At 41.4% G+C, this 22,190-nt stretch overlaps 1 protein-coding gene across 3 annotated transcripts in view; it reads right to left on the bottom strand.

Moving 5' to 3' along the window:
• Positions 1-420: 420 nt before the first annotated feature.
• The window catches only part of CPEB3 (cytoplasmic polyadenylation element binding protein 3), a 74,030-nt gene continuing 52,260 nt past the window's right edge, over positions 421-22,190 (bottom strand). For all 3 annotated transcript variants that reach the window (XM_072131331.1, XM_072131329.1, XM_072131330.1), the window contains 4 exons: positions 12,730-12,848; positions 12,134-12,248; positions 9,364-9,545; positions 421-4,965 (listed from right to left, as the gene is read on the bottom strand). In XM_072131331.1, the coding sequence (XP_071987432.1) occupies positions 4,738-4,965; positions 9,364-9,545; positions 12,134-12,248; positions 12,730-12,848 (644 nt within the window). In that variant the 3' untranslated portion in view covers positions 421-4,737. The remainder of the gene's footprint in view (positions 4,966-9,363; positions 9,546-12,133; positions 12,249-12,729; positions 12,849-22,190) is intronic.

The raw sequence follows: 22,190 nt of genomic DNA, 5'->3' as shown, positions 1-22,190 counted from the left end.
CAAAAATAACCGAAACGAAAAAAAAAATAAACTTTTTTTCAAAGTATTAGCATAATAAAATGACTTTATTCCAAGTAAAAATACAAAATAATAATGACATAGACCAGATCTGAAAGTACCTCCGAGGAACAAGTTATTCATGGTTGAAGGAAAAAAAAAAAACAAAAAAACAGCATTCTAAAAGGAAATACGAAATTAGAAAAAAAAATGTAAATAAGTTTTAATTTTTTTTTTGTTTCTTAGCAAAAAATCTTTCTAAAAATAACAATGAAATTTTTTCTGTCTCAGTACAAAGGCTACGTTACTATTGAAAAAATACCAGCATGAAGAAAAAAGGTACATATTTGACAGTAGAAAATGATCTTACGGAATCCACAATGTTTGCAATGAAAATAAATCTGCAATAAAGATAAATGCCTATTTTCCCCCCATTTTTTTCACTTTTTTTTTTTTTTTTTTATATATAAACAGTACAAACAGTATTGCACATAACAACAAATAAGATCTGCCTTCAAAATAGTGACTAATTCAAGTCTAACACCGAGGAAAGGCAACCAACTCAACTGATACATCCAACAATTTAGTCAAGTTGCAATTCAAAACACATTTAAAAAATATTTTTTATTTTTTGTAATATGCCTAAAGGACCCTGCTAAACCACTCAGTTGTAAGAGGGTCATGCAAAAAAAAAAAAAAAAAAACGTAAATGGATTCCTCTTACAGCAAATACATTTAACGTGAAATATTCAAATCTAGCGGGGGCCATACAGATTTACAAGTTGGTGGGGAGTAAAAAAAATAAAAATAAATTTTTTAAAAATAAAAAAAATGATGATACAACCAAAAGAATTCTTTCACAATTCTGGTCAGTCTCACATAATCAACACTTGATTATTAACATACAAAATGAAGGGAAACTATTTCTTTCCCTTTTTCCAACGTATCTTCGAGTATTAATATAATAGGGTTATAACAAAGCTGTGCACATCAGCAACTCAATTCTTAAAGGTGATGTCCAGCCTTTGCAACTAATGTTATCTATAGAGAGGAAAAAATAAAAAAAAGGGAAATTTGCATAATCGCCTGGATTATAAATCTCTCTAATCTAGAGTCTGTGTACAGAGTTAATGTTTCTACATTCTTATAGATAACAACCACAAAAAAAAAAACACTTCGGTCACTAGTGATTTGTATCATCTTAGAAAGGAACAGATCGCTACAGGGGTCTGTATTTCAATTGCTGTGGTCCCTTCCCTTTACCAAATGCAATTTAGCAAGAAGTAGGAGCGGGACTGCGTAGTCGTAGTCAGATCTGTAGTCAGTCAATCTAACTTCCATCTAATGTCTACTACTTCCTAATTTGCATGCGGTAAAGAAGTAGAACAAACCCAACCAAACCCTTGCAGCCATCTAAGGGACCACAGCTGGTGAGATAATAAAAAAATAAGTAACATTTTGATCTAACAATATATAGCGTAGTCGTAGTCAGATCTGCAGTCAATCTAACTTCCATCTAACGATTTAACCATAGAAGCACCCTGGTCTGCAGAAGGAGCTGAAGGCATAAAAATCATTTTTTTTTAAGCAAAACTATTTGCAATATCGTACCAATATTGTAGATGTAATAAATCTGGTTGTTGGATATTGTTTGAATGACCCGCACCATGAGATTAGGCCTCACTTTTTTTTTAATCAAAAGAAATCTAATTTGCAGAATAGCCTTGACCAAAATCTCATGTCATTTAGCACCTAAAACCCCTGTGCTGCCTTATGTCTCTCAAGAAATTAAAAAAAAAAATTTTGGTCTCTAGTACCTTACCATCAAAGGAACAAGATATAGACACAACCAAATCCTTTAAACCATCTATTCTCTACTTCTTTACTGCATGCAAATTAGGAAAAAGTAGGTGATAGCTAGAAGTTAGAAAGACTGCAGGATCTGACTACGACTACACAGTCCAAATATGTAACTATGGAAACACCCTGAAGGCATAAAACCAATGTTTTTGGTTTTTTTTTATAATCAAGACTAGTTGTGAAATGGTTTCACAAATTGATGTATTACAAAAACAAAAATACATTTGGTTGCAAAAGCGGACACACCTTTGAAAGTCTATGTTTCATGGTATTGATGGGGGCCAATAAAAAAAAAAACTACAACATTATTACAATTAGGTAGATTTTTGTTTCATAATTATATAAAGTTACAAAGCTCTAAATCTTCCAACTCCGACACACACACAATAAAGCAAATAAGCATGAAAACGAACAAAAATAGCAATATTAAATCAGTTCTCTAAAAAAAATTAAATTAAATATATATATTTCTGAATAAACTTACTTAGAAAATATTTCTTTTCCTATATTCAAAATTTGAGGTATTGCAAAAGATCATGTCAAAAGATTCTCTTTAAAAAAAAAAATTTTTTTTTAATAATAATAAAAAAAATAAAATAGAAGCGGACTGTGAAAAATTGCCCAGATACAAAGAGTAGTGCATAACAAAAATACAGTTTACAGATGACAAAAAGGTAAAGAGACAAAATAGCCTTCATTTTTTTTTTCCTTTTAAACAAAGTTACCATAGCTTCCATTAGCTTTAAAAGATATGTAAATATGAATTATAGGGGGGGCGCATTACTATGCAAGCCCCGGCATATTTATTAGAATATAACAATCAAAAAAGCAAAAAAAGAAAAAAAATATATTTATATATAAAAAAATAATTTTTTTCCCCCTCTTCTAACATTCGCAACTGAACATATAAACAAATATATGGGAAAAAAAGCAATAAATAATTTTCAAACCCGTTAAAAGGATTTTATAGAATGCAGAAAAATTCTCTCCGGGTTCTGATAGAAGATGATGCTCTCTGTGCATTGACACGCCATCTTTTTTTCCGCAGGAAAAAAAAAAAAAACAACAAAAAAACAAAAACAGGGGTGAAATCTTGAGATTGGGGGCGTGAATACTTTTTGTACTATCTGCAGAACGTACCAACCTTGTGTAAAATGCCCTTAGCAGGACTCAAATCTTCAAGCTTCACAGGATACATCTAGGATAACGTTTTTTTTTTTCGAGAAAAATAAAAAAAAAATTACATTACCCTTAAATTATTTATTTTCAAGGCGGGCATATCTTTTAGCATCACTTGTTCCCGGCGTGTAAGCCCCACAGATAATATTCTCAACTGTTTTTAATTTTTTGTTTTGTTTTGTTTTTTTTTTGGTAGTGACTGAATTTTTTTTTTGAATCATTAGTGTATAAAACCTGGGCTATGACGGCTAAAATTAACAGACATAAAAAAAAAAAAAGGGGGGGATTTGTAACGAAGACACAAGGATCAAGCGGTCGGGTATACACAGAGGCTTCGCGTTACATCTGATCACAGTACATGACATAAATCACGTTAATACATAAAAATAAAAAATTGCACAATATAATAGAGCACCGCATTTTTTTTTTAATCACTACCATCGTGTTTATTATAATTAAATTTTTTTTTTAATTACTTCTATCCTACGTCTAATTTTTTTTTCCGTATGGGTAGGTAATAGTAATAATTTAAAAAAAAAAAATCTGCAATTAACTGATCTCCACTTATTTAGACACGACTTCCTCCGGTCAGGACTTAGATGCTTATTACTTTTTTTTGCTACTATTCTTTTTTCTTGTTGTGGTCAGGTTGTATATGATGTGCTATAATATTGCATGCATAAATCTGAATGATCAAACATGCATCGAAAAAAAAAAAACCCCGACCTTACTCGGAAGTTCTTTATATCTATTTCCCAGCAGCTCTTTTTTTTAACTTCATTGTCCTTATACATTATTTATATAGGTTTCTTAGTCTTTTTTTTTTTGTTTGTTTTTTTTTTTATCACAGATACCCTAGCCTGAATAGAGTATTCTGGTATTATCAATACCATTATAATAGCAGCAAAAGCTATTGCAGCATACATTTACATAACACTAAAAAGGTCTACCTTCCAAAAACCCAACCTGTATCATAAAAAATAATAATAAAAAAATAGACATAAAGGGAAAAAAAAATTCTGATTCACGATATATAGAAGATATTGTTTCTCTAACACAAGCTTATTACAAAAGACGTGGTTCTTAAAATACCGAGCTAAGGACCTTGTAAGTTCAAACGACTTGTGGGAGGAGACCGATGTTGTGCCGTTTTCTTTTTTTTCCCCCAATTTTTTTCTTTTTTTGCTACATATTCCACATATGACTTAGGAGACCTGTGGTAAGACGTCTTCTATGGGTGGAGGACGATGTGACATGTGAATCAGATACTTAAGTGCATGCTCCAGTTTAAGAGAAATTCTTCACCGCACCCACAACAACCTGGAAGGGGGGGGAGGGGGGGACCGGTACCGGTCTAATGAGATGTCTCTACTGACAACATATCTATGAAGGAAATTAAGTTACCGAACAGATGATGTTTTTTTTGTTTGTTTTTGACTTTTTTTTTCTCTCTCTCCATATATATATATATAGGTATATAAATCAAAGTGCAAAAAAACATTTTTTTTTGGAGAACAGTTACAGTCTGTGGGTTCGCATGATATTGGACGCTAAGTTCTGTATGGTGGCTGGAAATTATAACATTTATAAAACAAAAAGAAACAGAGCAATTTCTTCCATAGATCCGAGTGGGTTGGGGGTTGGGGGGGTCGTCACTGGTTTTCACGACCCTCCATCTCCTGCGGACGACACGTGCAAAGCTCAGCTCCAGCGGAAGGGGACGTGGCGTGGCCGATCTCCTCCCTCCTTCACCAGTGGTTTGTGGAACTCCCGACCCGCGCGGGAGTGGATGCTGGCCCAGCAGTACTCGCAATAATACTGCAGGCAGGTGACGTTAGCGCAGAAGAAGGGTGCAAACTTCCCACCGCAACGTGTGCCCTGGCATTCATCGCACATCTGATCATCCAACACATATGGCTTCACTTCCACCTAGAGAGGAGGATAACAGAGCAGGGAGAAAAGTCATAAAACGGAAAAAAGTCATAAAACCGAGAAAACTTGAGAACTTTGTTAGGACACGGTGATGTTTTTTTACACATGGCCTTCATTATATGGAATAAATGTGTCCAAGGATTTGCAATTCCAGGAATAGGTCTCCTGCGTTCCATGGGAGTGCTGGTGTTTTTAACGGCAGGAATAGTATAATCCATGGAGTTATTGCGCAGGATACATTACTATTGGTGCCGTCATACCAGCCGTGGCTTGACACCAGTGTGAACAGTGCTCCAAACCACACACACACATATATACATATACATATATATACATATACATATATATATATATATATATATAGCAGCCACCCCACTTTTTATAATCTCTCGATCTCTCTCTATATTCTATATCTTAAGGAAGTGTCTAATAACTGGGGACCCACAAGTGCCACCATAGGATTGATTAAAGGGTGTTCCTCTATTTTCTCAAAGGGGTGTGTCACTGCAATCTGAAACTTTCCAATCAGTGCTGCCGGTTTCACGGTGTAGGGACACAGCTCTAACGGACACATCCGGTTGTTAACCCCTTAACGCTGAAGCCACTTTTCACCTTCCTGACACTGGCCATTTTTTCAAATCTGCCCTGTGTCACTATAAGTGGTTATAACTTTGAAACGCTTTAACATAGCCAAGTGATTTTAAAATTGTTTTCTCGTGACACTTTGTACTTCATGTTAGTTGAAAAATTTTGGTGGTATGTTTTGCATTTATTTATGAGAAAATCAGATATTTGGTGAAAATTTGGAAAAATTCTCGATTTTCAAACTTCAAAATGTTCTACTTTTTTCATACATAGTCATAACAGCAAAAAAACTTAATAACTAACATTAACCGAATGTCTACTTTATGTGGACATGGTTTTTTATGCATACTCTTATTTTTGTAGGATGTTATGGGCCTTTGAACGTTAGGTGCGATTTTTCACATTTTCATAAAAACCGCAAAATCCTGCTATTGAGGGACCTGCTCAGGTTTCAAATCACTTTGAGAGACCTAAATAAAAGTAAAACCCCTTAAATTACCCCATTATAGAAACTACACCCCTCAACGTACATAAAACAACTTTTATGAAGTTTATTAACCCTTTAATTGTTTTACAGGGGTTAAAACAAAATCGGATACAGTTTTAAAAGTACATTTTTTTTGGCTAAATTAATGTGTTTTTCAAACAATGTACAAATTCTCAGTGGATAAAATACCAAAACGCTCCACAAAATTTGATACTCAATCTCTCCCGCGTATAACAATACCCCATATGTGGTGGTAACCTGCTGTATGGGCACACGCCAGGGCATCAAAGAGAAGCTGCGCCATTCAGAGAAGATTATGCATTGTCACTTTTTATTGGCTATACAATCTTTATTTTTTTGGCAATTTGGACATATAAGGGCTTATTTTTTGCGACATGAGATTCACTTTACAAATACTTCATTTTAGTGGTTCATTAGCTTATTGATGAGATTTTATTAACTCTTGAATGTATGGGTGAAAAGAAAATTGTCAATTTTGGTTTCCTTTCTTTTTGTTTTTTTTGGGGGTCGTACACCGTATACTAAAAAGACTATATTATCTTTATTCTATAGGTCACTACGATTACGGCGATACCTCATTTATATAGTTTTTCATTTATTTTTACAATTTTACTGGAAAAAAAGGAATATAGAGGAAATCTCATTTGTTTTTGCATCGCCATCTTTTCGGGGACATAAGTTTAATATTTTTTGTTGACAGAGCTAGTTTAGGGCTTATTTTTTACGTGTTGAGTTGTTCTTTCAATTGATATCATTTTGGCGCACATAAAACTTTTTTTGATAACTTTTTAGAACATTTTTGTGAAGAGATTTTATGAAAAATTTACATTTTTGGCGAGTTTTTCAGGTTTTTTTTTTACAGAGTTCACCGAGCGGGTCCAATAATGTTTCTGAGTTATTGTACGGATTGTTACGGACGCGACAATACCAAATATGTGGCGTTTTTTGCGATTTTGTGTTTTTTTCACTTTATTGCATGAATATAGGGAATGTTTGTGTTTAGGGGACTTTAACTTTATTTAATTAATTCTTTTTATTAAAAAATGCTTTTATTCAATGTTTTTAACTGTGTTTTTTCACTTTTACAGGTTAGCTTGAACAAGTGATCCACTGATCACTTGTTCAAGCTCTTCTTCACCTTACACAGTGTAATACAGATGTATTACACTGTATTATGTGACACACTGACCATGCTGCGCATGCTCAGTGTGTTACAGCCAGGTCCTGCCAGAAGGCACGGACCCGGCACACAGGAGAGGATCGCGCAGCCCCGGGGCTGCGATCAGAACCACGGACCCCCCCGGTAAGCGCCGCGGGGGGGGTTTGATTCTTGCGAAACGCCCCTAACACGCCGCGGTCAGCACGACCGCGGCGTGTTAGGGGTTAACACCCGCGATCGGAGAAATCAGTACTATTACGTCAAATGTCGGGAAGGGGTTAATAAACCAGATAAATCATGTATGATGGCCTAGGACAATAAATTACGGGCGTTTCCACACTTTCATAAGCGAGTTATATTCGTCTGATTCTTGATTTCAAATACACTGAAGAACAAAACTGTCACCCCTGAAGGAAGGGGTTAAAAAGGGGCAGGTCCCGCGCCTGGCTGGACTGGAAGCAGGCGACGTTGGCAGTGACCGGCCTAATGATCTGGCAGAGGAACGCTCCAGTTCTTTTGGGAGCGGATACGGCAAGCGAGCGGCACGACTCCCGGGTGCAGGCTCTTAATTCTGAGGCGTGTGCTGCTGCGGTTGATATTTTAGGCAGATTAGCAACCACAATAAAATGTGCGAGCTTAAGGGCTTGGAATGGAGGAGCGGTAGGAAAAATAACATTCATTTCTGCACAAGTGATTTTCAAGTAACTGGCAGACGCAGAAGAAGATGTTCTGCTGCGGAGAACGGCTCTGCCACACGCTCGTAAATTCAAGGCCAAGAGAGGTCATGGGGCCCGGAGGCTTTACTGGGACTATATTATACAATGTTCATATGGGGAAGGGGGTTACTTTAAATAATCCTTCTTTTGCGAGGCAACTGGCCCAAAATAAACCTTTGCACCCACCAGTACTTCACCCATTCTTAACCAGAGATAGATTATCCCTAGAGAGGAACGCGGTCAGTTCTCCACTTAAGGAGACTGTAAAGTTGGATTTTATGACTTGGGGATAGGAACATTCAGCAGTCGCTTATACGAACTCTCCTGTATACAGTATAAACCATATATAAAATGCAGCATGGGGTAACAATGCTGAGAAACTGGTGGCCATTATATAAAGAACACAGTGGAAATTGGGATTAAAAAGGAAGCCACCAAGTATTTTGGTCTCTACTGAACCAAGAGATGCAATGAAAGCTTCACTGGTGTCAAAAAATACATATCAAATACTCTACAGCAGTGATGGCAAACCTTTTAGACACCGAGTGCCCAAACTACAACCAAACCCCACTTATTTTTTTGCAAAGTGCCAATGCGACAATTTAAGCAGCAACTGATTACTCCCTGCTCTGTCACAGGTTTAAATTGTATAGGCACCTGAGGAAACCAATACGGTAGAAAGAAGGAGAAGAAGTTTGGATTATCATTGTAGCTTCCTTCTAGGGTCCTGGGCTGCCTGGGACTGCAAGTGGTCTTGAGTCCTGTCTAGCGAAGCCTGCCATGGGGAGATGGCAAGAGTGCCCATATAGAGGGCTCCGAGTGCCACCTCTGGCACCCATGCCATAGGTTTGCCACCACTGCTCTACAGCTTCCCTATTCTTACCAGGAACCTCCATCCCTAGTTGTTTGGCTCCGCAGGGGCGGGCCAATATGGTCATGTGATATGTCACTAGACAAATCACAACAAAGGGTTTCCAAATAATGAGAACATTTGTTAGAAAGCATTAGAACACGACATATACCTTACTATATCACTGGGGGATCTACACTTGTACAAGGGCCCCAAGATACTGAAATAGATATGTACCAACATATAAGGAATGGTCCAGTATCTTAAAAATTTTACAATGGAGTAAAAACAACCAAAAATTAAATTACTTAAAATTCAACATTTTTAAAATTTCCTTATTGCCATAGTCCTCTGTACCCATCCCTCCAATGACTAATTTATCGAGACACAAATTGTGGCTAGGACACAGAGATTAGTGGCCAGGAATTTATGGGGGGAGGGAGGGGGGATTATGGGTTTTACACTTATACCACTGTAGGTTTTTTTTTTGTTTTTTTTTAAAAGGGCTGGACAACCCCTTTAAGAAGGTTATTTTGATATCAAACCGCACCAATCGTTAGTAATCGATCGTCCTTACCCGTTTGTCAATATCGTTGTGCTGCAGTTGAACAAAGCGGGCGCTGATCGCGGCTATGTAGCTCTGTTGGTTTGAAAACGCCACCCGTCCGGCGCCTTTAGGGTATTTGAGTTCGGGATCAGTATCGATGCCGGCGTAGCACACTCCACCGTACAGGCGATCCATGATCATGGCCAATTCAACTACAGGAGGTGGGGAAGGACAAAAAGCAGGAAGATATTGAAACTTATATATGCAAAATATATCACCGATGTCCAAGCATGGCGCATACCGGATTACAACCATGCTGAAGCCTCTGTAAAGGCTGAGCACCTCCACTCATCGCTCATGGCAACAGGCACAGGTCCTTGTGTACATTTCCAAATTCAGGACTTTTACAGCTACAGCAATAATGACAGAAAACAATTCCCTGCCAATGTTATATGAAGCAGGATATGAAAGCAGATTTACGCTGAAAATGCCGTTTTGTTGTTTTTTAGATTTAGCTGCGGAAAAAACACAAGTCTTTATGAGGCCCCGGAGGCCTGTGATTCCTAATACATTAAAGTCGCCTCTCCGCAGCGGAGCTGGGGATGGTTGCGTTTGGCAATACAGGGAGTTGGCCGAGGAAGTTAAAGGGGTTCTCCCGAGGTTGAAAAACATGACTGCTTTCTTCCAAAAATAGCGCCACACCTGACCATGGTTTGTATTGCAGCTTAGTTGTATAGAAATGAATGGAGCTTAGTTGTAGTACCACACACTACCCATAGTCAGGTGTGGCACTGTTTTTGGAAGAAAATGTTTTTGGAAGAAAAGGTTTTTCAACCTTGGGAGAGCACCTTGAAATGAAACATTTTTATATGACAAGCCAGAAGTGTCACCTGGGTGTAGCCTGGAGCACCCATGTTTCCTCAGTTTGGATGTATAGTTTGGGGCTTTGCACAGTACAGCTGTATAGACTGGAACTCCTTCTATTATTACATTCTGATTGTGTAGTGAGGGGTGTCCCTTATCACAGTCTGGAAGTGTAGTCTGGACTTCCCCCTGTAACTGCAGTATGATTGTCTATGAGGATGAGGGGGTGACACAAGAGCTTACAGTCTATGAGCATGAGGAGGTGACACAAGAGCTTACAGTCTATGAGGATGAGGGGGTGACATAAGAGCTTACAGTCTATGAGGATGAGGGGGTGACACAAGAGCTTACAGTCTATGAGGATGAGGGGGTGACACAAAAGCTTACAGTCTATGAGGATGAGGGGATGACACAAAAGCTTACAGTCTATGAGGATGAAGTGTGAAACAAAAGCTTATAGTCTATGAGGATGTGGGGTGACAAGAGCTTACAGTCTATGAGGATGAGGGGGTGACACAAGAGCTTACAGTCTATGAGGATGAGGGGGTGACACAAGAGCTTACAGTCTATGAGGATGAGGGGGTGACTCAAAAGCTTACAGTCTATGAGGATGAGGGGGTGACACAAAAGCTTACAGTCTATGAGGATGAGGGGGTGACACAAGAGCTTACAGTCTATGAGCATGAGGAGGTGACACAAAAGCTTACAGTCTATGAGGATGAGGGGGTGACACAAGAGCTTACAGTCTATGATGATGAGGGGGTGACACAAGAGCTTACAGTCTATGAGGATGAGGGGGTGACACAAGAGCTTACAGTCTATGAGGATGAGGGGGTGACACAAGAGCTTACAGTCTATGAGGATGAGGGGGTGACACAAGAGCTTACAGTCTATGAGGATAAGGGGGTGACTCAAAAGCTTACAGTCTATGAGGATGAGGGGGTGACACAAAAGCTTACAGTCTATGAGGATGAGGGGGTGACACAAGAGCTTACAGTCTATGAGGATGAGGGGGTGACACAAGAGCTTACAGTCTATGAGCATGAGGAGGTGACACAAAAGCTTACAGTCTATGAGGATGAGGGGGTGACACAAGAGCTTACAGTCTTTGAGGATGAGGGGGTGACACAAGAGGTATGGTCCAGCCATTCTTTATAATGGGACAGAATAAAATAATTTAATAAATAAAAATGCTGCTTGAACCAGCCATCAGCCGCCATCTTCTATTCAAAGTCCCAAGTCAATGGGCATGCAGAGAAGCCTGGAGCTTGGTATCTGGTGTCTGTCTACTGGACAATAATGGAGGAGGATACAGGATGGGTTAGTAAAGAGAAAGTGGAAATTTCATGCAGTTGGGGAATGTAATCGGTTTTTCAAAGAGCATGTTTGAATTTTTGAAGGTTGGGTATTAGTCTGATAGTCTGGGGCAGGGCATTCCAGAGAATTGGTGCAGCTCAAGAGTAGTCCTGGAGACGTGCATGAGAGGTTCGAATAAAGGTAGGCATTAATCTAAGATCAGTGGCAGAGATGAGAGAGGAGAGGTAGGGCGGTGCAGCATTATGCAGAGCTTTGGGGGTGAGGGTGATTCCATCCAGACTTTTGTTATATGTTTAATTTACTAGAGCTGAACATAACAAAAGTCTTGATTTAGTCTGGATCTCTCCTTATAACAGCAGTCTGGATGTATAGTCTGGAGCTCTACATGTAACAGCAATATGGATGGACAGGTTGGAGCTCCACATATAACAGCTATCTGGATGTACAGTCTACAGCTCCGCATGTAAAAGCGTTATGGATGTAGTCTGGAGCACCCTTATAACAGCAGTATGGATGTGTTTTTTAACACCCAATATAACATGCACTTGGTCAGTATATAGTCAACACTTAAATATACAGGACACATGAGTAGTGTTTGGAGCTACAAGAGATCTCTTACCGGCTCGCAAAGGTCGTGGGACACCTCCAACAAAAATGGTTTTCCTAGGATCCAATGGTTGAGAGCCATCCATGACAAAGTCACTGTCGCTCAGATTCCAGGGTCTTATCTGGACCTGCATGGAACAAGTACATCACAAGTTGTAATACGAAGTCAACATGATGATGCCACATGCAGACAACAAACAAGACACATACCGGACCCCATCCCTTTGGTGATTAATGCCACCCATAGTGAGGTCACTGCAGATGGTCAATCTGCGTTCATCCACAGAGACGTGCGGACAAGCAATTGCATGAAATCAGGAAGGTAATAATTGAAAAGTTTCTTAGCACTTAAAAAGGGACTTCTTATAGGGATTAACCCTGATTTGGGGCTGATGTTCTGTACAGAACCAAGTCCCTTGCATTGTGGTCAGTTAGTGAAATCTGCCCATGCATAGTCCAGGGTTCACGGACCGACCACTGTTGTGTTAGAACCGTTTACAGGACAAGGTGACATTGTGGATTTTAGAATATGATCGAAGATTATGGGGAACATGGTGAGACCCTATGAACAATGGAACAGATGTGACGGTTTTCCTGGAAGCTCCTTACAGGTTTGTCCTTGATGGTGGGACTGGACACACACAGGTACAACTTGCCGTCTTCTTCTAGGCACGCGTCTATCAGAGCCTGCACAGAACTTTCCTCTTGAAAGAGCAGGAAGGCATAACCTTTAAAAATAAAAAAACAGCCACGTCAGGTACGGTCGTCATAACCACAGTGCGCTAATAATAGAACAATCCAATTTTCCAGTACATAAGCATCTTCAGCGATGCCCTCTTAGGAGAACAGAGAGGAACCTGCTCCTGCACTCCAGTTATTGAATTACCATAATAAACATTATACACACAAACACATTGGGGCAGATTGGCCTCCTCCGACCAACAGACCAAAGGACGTCAATTCCCTTTTATGTTTTGTGGTCTGAAGAGGCCACTAATGGTCAAAACGAGTCCCGTGACCTCCCACAACTGGATGAAGGTGCCGAACAATGATGTCCTGGAACCACATAGGAACTAAAACATGATAAGTTCTTTTGTTTCTGGCACACCGGCCCTACAGAATTCCTAGAAAACCCCTTTAAGCTCAAGATATGAGATGTTTACATTCATTCTAAAAATATCAACTTTTAGTATAACTAAAGTAAGCAGTTCAGAATATAAAAGGTAACAGAGTACAGATCCATTTCTCTAGACAGACAACATTTAATACATGGGGGAGGGGGAGCTGCCGGTATCCGGAGTCACCTTGAGCGCAATGCTAACCCAATGCCAAGTGTCACAGATGACGAGGCGCTCTCTCCCCATTAAGCGTCTGAAGGCTTCCAGGCTTAATGAGTCAAATGAATGACATAAAACGCCATTTATGGACCGGCACAGCCAGGTGTCCTTCATTTAGGATTAAATTGTTCTCGTCAGGCAAGAAGTGGACAGAAGGAGCATGGAAATGACAAGCATCTCAATAACATAAAGAGAAAAGGGACTGCGCCCGATAGCGGGATCCAAAAATGATAGAATTAAAAAAATGATTGTAATTAAAGCGGACCAGTCACCCCCAAACTAAATGTTCCTAGAAGATCTGATCTCTTACCAAATAAGAGGATGGATCCACGCATCTCCTGCGCTGGCAGTCGGGTATATTCATGAGGGGGCCGGCACTCCTCTGTATGGTCTGACTCTAGCCAACACTACCCCGACACTTGTCCACCATGCCCCTCTGTTTCACTTCTCATGCACTCTCGCTGCCGGATCTCCACAATGCACCGAACTGACGGTGGCTGCAGCCACGCCGTGCTTATTGACAGCGCCTGCGGGGAATGTACTATCCACACGGCAGGCGAATGTTGTTATATATATTAGCGCGCATGAGAAGTGAAGCAGAGGGGCGTTGTGGACAAGTGTCGGGGGAATGTTAGCCAGAGCATACAGAGGAGTGCCGGCCCACTCATGAATATATCTGACCTCTTATTTGGGGTCAGACCTTTTAGGAACATTTAGTACAACTTTCCCAACATACATTAAAATAAATTTGGCATATATAGAAAGGGGTTGGGGAGAAGATTATAGGTTTGAGTGGGGGGGGCAGGGGGGAGGGTGACAGGTCCTCTTTAAAGAAGTCTTACAAGGCCATAAACAGTCAAAATGTCCTCAGACTTAAAATGTGGACTTACAAAATCAAGGCGTTCTTTCTCAGACTTTTATCATATTCGGCGAAGTCGAACTTGACATTTGAAAAAAGCACTTTTCCCTCCTGCTCTAAAAGGATTGTCGCAACCGCAACTAACAATTTACTAAAGATCGGCGGCAGAAAACTAGTCCAAAAAACCGCCTACACGTTGCGAATACCATCAAATGTTACAGGTAATAACAGTGTTGGAGAGGTTTATCTAAGGTCTGTTCAAGTAGAAAGTAGATGTTATAAGACAAAGTGGGATCAGAGCTCAGGTTAGTTGATAACAATCGGGGGGGGGGAGGGGGGGGATTGTTTAATTGCTGGGACCCCCACCAATCACAAGATAAGACCCCGTTTGGACTAATTAATGCAGCGGCAGGTAGAGCATTCAATACTATAGCTCAAGCGTACATACTACGGGAGCCTCAGAAATGGCTAAACCCAGGACTTGGTTATTTCCGGCACACACATAGATGATGACTGGTGCTGGAGATAGGAAAGTGTGGTGCTCTGCAATTTCTGACACTCTAATACCATTTAACAGAGCACCAGAACGCTTGGTCGACCAACAATATCAATGAGGGAGAACAGGATCCCCTTTCCATATTTGTTATAAACGGGTGAGGAAAAAAAAAATAACTGCTCCAACAAAAAACAAGGTTTTCTACTAATACATTAACACAAGTAATGGTGTTGGATACTTTAAACAGGTTTTCATGGGAGTTTAATTACCAATGACCTTGTAGTATGGTTTGGTTGTCGATAGTTAGGGCCACCAAATAAGACAGACGAAACAGAAAACAGACAGCCCAGTTCTGTGTTGTAAAAAAAAACACAAGTGGACATAGGCCCTGTTCCCCAACTTGAAGCTCATGGCGTCGGCTCATTCACTGTATGGATACCACAAGCCCCGGGGTATGAGCCCTTTGAAATCCACGGGGCCTTGTGCTATGCATTGAATCACTACGTTCGTGTGTGTGTGTAACCTTAATGATCACCCTATGGATAGGTCGTTAATAAATGGCCTTCAAAGACACTCAATATAGAAAAAAAGTTTATAAAAGTTTAACAACAGAATGATGATAAACAGTTATAACACTGATCTACAAATCTAAGACGACACATCAGGTACTATCACCAATCTGAAGCCTAAAACCGCGTTTCCCCTCAGCGTGCCTAATTCATATGCATCCCGAATATTACCACATCTCACAAGCCGCTTATCCAAATCCTGCATCTGGTCCACTTACAGCCTAACAAAGACTAAGCATATGCGGCTGAACATATGGTCATTAAAGGAGCGGTAAAATTTAATTTTTCTAACAATTTTTAATAAAGGAAGAACAATTAAACATTAGCATATTCATCCATGTAATTACCTGCTCCAGATATTCTACTTCTCCATCATAAAACAATTTCTGAACTGACCAGGAAGTTTTCCAATCTACATGTAATATTGGGATTTTTGAGCATGAATAATTGGACTTTTCCCATCACTAAATCAACAGTTTTAGATGGGACATTCCCTTTAATGGCCTTTGTCCCCCATCCAAAGTAGTACAGACAGTCCCCAACACCCGACCTCTAGTTACAAACGGACCTCTGTATGTTGGTCATTTTTTGTACCTTAGTCCCAGGCTACAATGATCAGCTGTAACAGTTATCAAAGGCATCTGGAATTAAACTTTATTGTTTACTCTTATGACAACCCAATATTTTTAAAATCCAATTATGGTTGGGGATACAATTATAAAAAAATACAGTTCCAACTTACATACAAATTCAACTTAAGAACAAACCTACATGTACGTAACCTGGGGACTAACTGTAGTCGTTTAAGTTATCATCAAGTGATATGAAGATTAAAACAAAATTAAAAAAAAAAAAATGTATAAAACTTTACACACGAGTCTCACAATGGCCCAACCCCTTTCCTGTTTTGTAAAGATCACTTTTCGGAAGTTCACTTATGATCAGCACAGGCACAATAATAATCTAAATATAGATACCAATACATGGAAGGTGACAGCTCCACTACCTCCCCTACCTGTCCCACCCAACAACAGCCCAGGTAAAATGGTTCCCCAGAAAATAAAACCTTGGGAAAAATAAAAATGAAAACTATGGGACCGATTTGTATTAGAGCTGCGATTACTGATGAATTCTTCAGCCTATGTTCTACTCCGCTTCGCCCTGGAACAATAAGCAAGTGATCCTGAGATTTTATGGGATAGATCATTACTTGTGGGGTAGACTCCCAGGGTGTAGTATCACTATCAGGATCCCAGCAGGAGTCGGAGAATAACGTGTACAGTGTAGCCCCCAAAGAATATAACGACCACCATCCTTTGGACATCTACCCATGTTCACCAGGACTTTTGACATTGCTCCGATTTAAAAAGATGAAACGGAACTGGAATGGGACAGACCACCGGCCTCAGTTGGGATGCCGATACATCAAAATATTATTTAAACCCTCAAAAGTCAAGTTTCCCATAATCCTCTGCTCCTTCAGTGCTATAAACAGGAAACAGAACGGGGAGATGGAAAAAATATTTGGCAGAAACTCTAATTTTACAGTCCAGCTGTCAAAACAGAATGTGGAACCTGCACGTATATATCTGGATGCATGAATGGATACTTTCATAGCGCCGGGGAAGGACTCCGCAGTCTAATGACTTTTCTAATAATGCAGGGAAAAACAGTTTGGATTCACCCACTTCCATTTAGCATTGCGTCCTGTCGGCATGTGCTCCAGTAATGGCCCCCGCTGCCCGCTGACTCTCTGCTCATTGTTTAAGCAACAGCGAGTTAGTGAAATTGGAAATAGAAGTCGCACGCTGGTAGCAATCTATAGCGAGCGCAGGTTGTATGCATGCGCCGGCAGAAGTAAAGAACACAAAAGGATATCCTCGTGGAGGCCCTAATTGGTCCGGAGCAAAGTGGCAAGTCTATCCTTTCACGCTCACAGCTCCCTCTCATTTTAGGGAACGGAAACCGCTTTATGAAGGGACAATTGTCAGTGATAGAGCTGCACTAGAAACTGGAACGGAGAGTATATACAGGATTGTAATGTCCTAGATGCCGATACAACATACAATAACAGTTATTCACTCATCAAACTGGCTAAAAAAAAAAACCTGTATATACAAGTACATTGGATAACACATTTGACCTACACTCCCATTATAACACCCTGGCATGGTAGGAAGTACTGACTACCAGCAGCAAGATGGGAGCATGGGAAGAGTTCTCCGCCCCGTTGTGTTTTTCTGGAGGGTCACACATGCACAGTCTTGGTGCCACCATTTATGAAGAGGTTGATCTTTATATTCTTCTATAGAACGTCTATTGAAGCTTCCATGAGCCCAAAAAGTGCAATGCGAAGGCAACACATGTAGCCATGGAAAAGGGTCAGACAATTTGGGTCCATGAGTTGGGACATGGATTTATAGCATATGCTTTATGCTTTTCTGTGACATTATACCAGACAATATGCAGTAGTAAGCACACAGGCTTTAGGGGGCATGATATACAAAGTTAAGTAGAAGATGGAGACCATAGGTTTGTTTTTAAGTTGAATTTGTATGCAAGTCGAAACTGTATAATAATTGTAAATTTTTTTGCAGTAATGGTACCAAGGATTATCAATTAATCTTCATTACAGACACCACTTGCTAGCAACATCGGCGCTGCGTACCTGCTAGATCCACTGCCACGAAGTGCACGAAGCAGAGCAATCGGCTAGCAGGTACATGGTCCCGATGTCGCTATGCACAATATTTGAAAAAGGACCGCGGGAGGACAGGGAGATGCCGAATATCAGGGGCAGGACCGCTACACGGTGGGAAGAAGGCGGGGGTCACCAAATGAGGCGGCCTTAAGTGTGGCTGCCTGCTTCACTGCAGCTCCCCACCCCCTCGACTGGTAGCTGTACAAGAATAAAACATTATTTTTCCGGATGAAGGCATCGATGGCAGTTAATCCATATGTAGAATTACATAGAGCGGCAAAACAAGCAAAAACAATGGATTCAAATCCAGGTCCCCACAACCACCAAGATTATTTCGATGACCAAATAAAAATAAATAAATAAAAAGTGCACTCAACTCTATTGATGCATCGGTCTTCTGGTCTTTGGTGCTAACCGATATGAACCAAAAGATATCACTTGTGACGTAAGAGGAAGTGACATCCCATTGTCAGTCAAAGCCACTTCTAGTGGACAATGTAAGTCTTATACCCCCAACACTTCTGGCCATGTCAGCAGTCCCCAAGACTGCCGTAGCATTGAAACCAGGATCCGGAGAAAGGATCCTTTTTTGGTCACCCCTGTCCTGGTCTGTCAAGGAGTTTTCCAGGAATCCTCTAATCCAAAAGTGCCTTTGTTCGCTGGGGTTCGGACTCCCTATCGCAAGAATGGTGGTCTCCAAGTCCGTGGTGTGCACGCTTGACCACACCGTTGTTCACGCAACAAAGCGTTGTACCGGGCTACCCCCATCTACCTAATGGATGAGCCAAGTGTTAGAAACACATGAACACTACACCGTTCCAACAAATGAACACTACAGCTTTACTGATCAATTCTCATGATCAGTGAAAACCCCAATGAATAGACATTGGTGGTCACAGGATAAGTTTTATTGATGGGAAACCTCAGAGATCAGCCTACCGACCAACTACTTTGATGAGACTATCCTAGGAGAAGACCAATAGTCTCGGCACAAACTAGTGCCTGTACTTTGCACATAGTGGATAGCCTTCTAGCCTTCTGCAATACGGCTCTGAGGAGAAACAACTAATGAGGCTATGCAGGTCAAGGGGCTCCTACACAAAAGCCTGTATGGACCAGCATCAGTCTGTCCCCATCTAGATAGACAAATCATCGTAGTGTTGGCAGCTGTTACTAAAATAGCTACCGTATTTTTCGGACTATAAGACGCACTGGACCATAAGACGCACCTAGGTTTTAAAGGAGGAAAAATAAGAAAAAATGATTTTTTTCCCCAAATAGTGTGCTAAAATATTTAATAAAGTAACAGTAAAGTAACGGCACCATACGGAGTCGTGCTATGCAGCCAAGAGCTCACCACTTCCTCTCCTGGGCACCGACGTGTGCCCGCTGTGAATGTAGCCTAAGGGGGCTGTGTATGGGATACTTTTATTAGGGGTCATTGTGTGACATTTGGTGAAGTTTTAATAGTGTACTGTGTTCAGGGAGAATTAATGGGGAGACTTTATTAGGGGACATTTTATGGGACACTGTTACCTGGTGCTGAAGGATGACTCCCGTGCCGACACTACAAGTGTTCTGTCAGATACAGCCCTATACAGAACACTTGGTGGTCAGGGGAGTGTTGTGTTTTTGACCCAACACTGACTGGCTAGGGCTTGGCTAGCAGCAAACTCAGCCAACCAGTGTTGGGGGCAGAATAGTCCAGTCAGCATGCACTGCATGCTGCCGCTGCCTTAAAGAGAACCCGTCATGCAAAATAACCCCCCTAAACTAAATATATTTTCATAAACTGCCATTAGACAGCATTGCCTCTATCCCTTCATTGTCCCTCTACATGCCTGTAAACCTAAGCAATGAGGTCCTAAAGCTGTATGCAAATGACCTGTGAAATGTCCAATGAAGCATTAGCATATTCAAGCTGTCCACTCTATTCATGAGTGGGAGGCACAGCCACACCCCCAGTGCATGACTGACAGCCTGTGTAATGATGTGAGGCTGTATAATGATGTGCTTCCTGGTGCTGCTGGCCACGCCCCCTGCAGCCTGTGTGTGCATGTGTGTGAGTGTATAGGAGAGATACAGCAGCTCCAGGCAGCCATGTTACAGCAGAACATGTCAGATTCATGTGTAGCTGATGTCTGTGTCTCTCACCTGTATATTAGGAGGATGCAGCATGTCAGCAGATGCAGCACACACACTAGCCATGCTTTACTGTACATTACACACAGACATGAGCAGGGGGAGGAGAGGGGAGGGGTAACAGGGGCGACATCACTGCCTCTGACCATGTGACCAGCCTCATTTACATGATAAAGAATAGATGATTTTATAATGATTAATGTATGAAATAACTAGATAAAGGCTGGGGTAGAGCCTTGTGAGCTGCTCCAACAGATAGAGGTGACAGGACAAGTGACACAGACCTGATGACAGGTGTCCTTTAAGTTTTCACGAGCTGCGCTTACTGCCAATAGCTTTCACTGGCAGGGCCAGGGCCAGATTAAGGTTGTTGGGGGCCCCTGGGAACAAAATCTTGTGGAGGCCCCCACTGAATGTAGCATACATACACATCCTCCATCTACTTTCTGACCAGTAATACATCCGCATACAGCCGCCAACCCCCCAGTAATACATCCGCATACAGCCGCCAACCCCCCAGTAATACATCCGCATGCAGCCGCCAACCCCCCAGTAATACATCCGCATACAGCCGCCAACCCCCCAGTAATACATCCGCATACAGCCGCCAACCCCCCAGTAATACATCTGCATACAGCCGCCAACCCCCCAGTAATACATCCGCATACAGCCGCCAACCCCCCAGTAATACATCCGCATACAGCCGCCAACCCCCCAGTAATACATCCGCATACAGCTGCCAACCCCCCAGTAATACATCCGCATACAGCTGCCAACCCCCCAGTAATACATCTGCATACAGCCGCCAACCCCCCAGTAATACATCCGCATACAGCTGCCAACCCCCCAGTAATACATCCGCATACAGCCGCCAACCCCCCAGTAATACATACAGCCGCCAACCCCCCAGTAATACATCTATATACACTTCAGTCTCCCACCAGCCGTGCAGTCCCATGTAGCATACACCTCAGCCACACCAGCCATGCAGACGCACAAAACATACATATCTTGTTCCAGTTGAGCTCCCCTGATACTAAGCAATCGTTATGTTCTTCTGTCCTGTCAGGCTCTCACCTACATACACATGTATAACGCTTCTCATGGGAGGTTTCTGTTCTCCACTTGGCAGCTCACTTACTTCCTGCTTTTTCGGGAGACCACGCCCCTTTCCGTGACATCACTGGGTCAGGTGATCCCCACACACCGGAGGATCTGTGAGAGGTCTGTGTCTCTTGTGTTTATGCTGTGAGCTGAGCATCTCCGATGTGGAGCAATGCTCTGCAGCAGCTCTGCAGAGCATTGCTCCAGCCAGAGACACTCACCTCACAGCTGACTGTACAAGACTCAGGGCAGCGCTGTGCAGCCAGCCATCTCACCGCCATCGACTGTCCCATTCTCAGGGCGCACTGTACACGGCCCCACTACATGGGAGCCACGGGCTGCACACATACAAGAGAGGAGCGCAGCGGCACTTGCTACAGCCCCTGCGCTTTACTCTGAAGGGCTGCGCTCTGCCAGCCCTCCTTCCCTCCTGCAGCTACATCCGGACTATAAGACGCACCACTGTTTTTTCCCCATTTTCTGGGGGGAAAAAAGTGCGTCTTATAGACCAAAAAATACAGTATGTACTTTTCTTATGATATTAAAAAATGTGTGTAGAAAAGAGGAAACTTTATGAATGTCTACCAGAAATATTTGTGGAATTCTGTCCGAAAAGTATCTTTTCTCACATTTTAAATAAGACTGAATTCTCCAGAAAGTAAGTTTGACCCAAGGCCTTGTCCCACCAGAAACATCCAGCACATGTCCAAAAATATTAGAACAGTGGAGGCCCCATCATCAAGACCTCAATCAATGGCCACCACCAGGTTCCCTCAAGACAAGTTACAAAGAGACAGCAGGGATCACCTTGTATGCAGGCAAAATAAGCGTCTCTCCTGAAAATATTTAGTGCTCAATGTCA

Source organism: Engystomops pustulosus, chromosome 11 (genome assembly GCF_040894005.1).
Source record: "Engystomops pustulosus chromosome 11, aEngPut4.maternal, whole genome shotgun sequence".
Taxonomy (NCBI): domain Eukaryota; kingdom Metazoa; phylum Chordata; class Amphibia; order Anura; family Leptodactylidae; genus Engystomops; species Engystomops pustulosus.
Note: the sequence above shows the minus strand (reverse complement) of the source record. Positions and strands in the feature narration are given on the sequence as shown.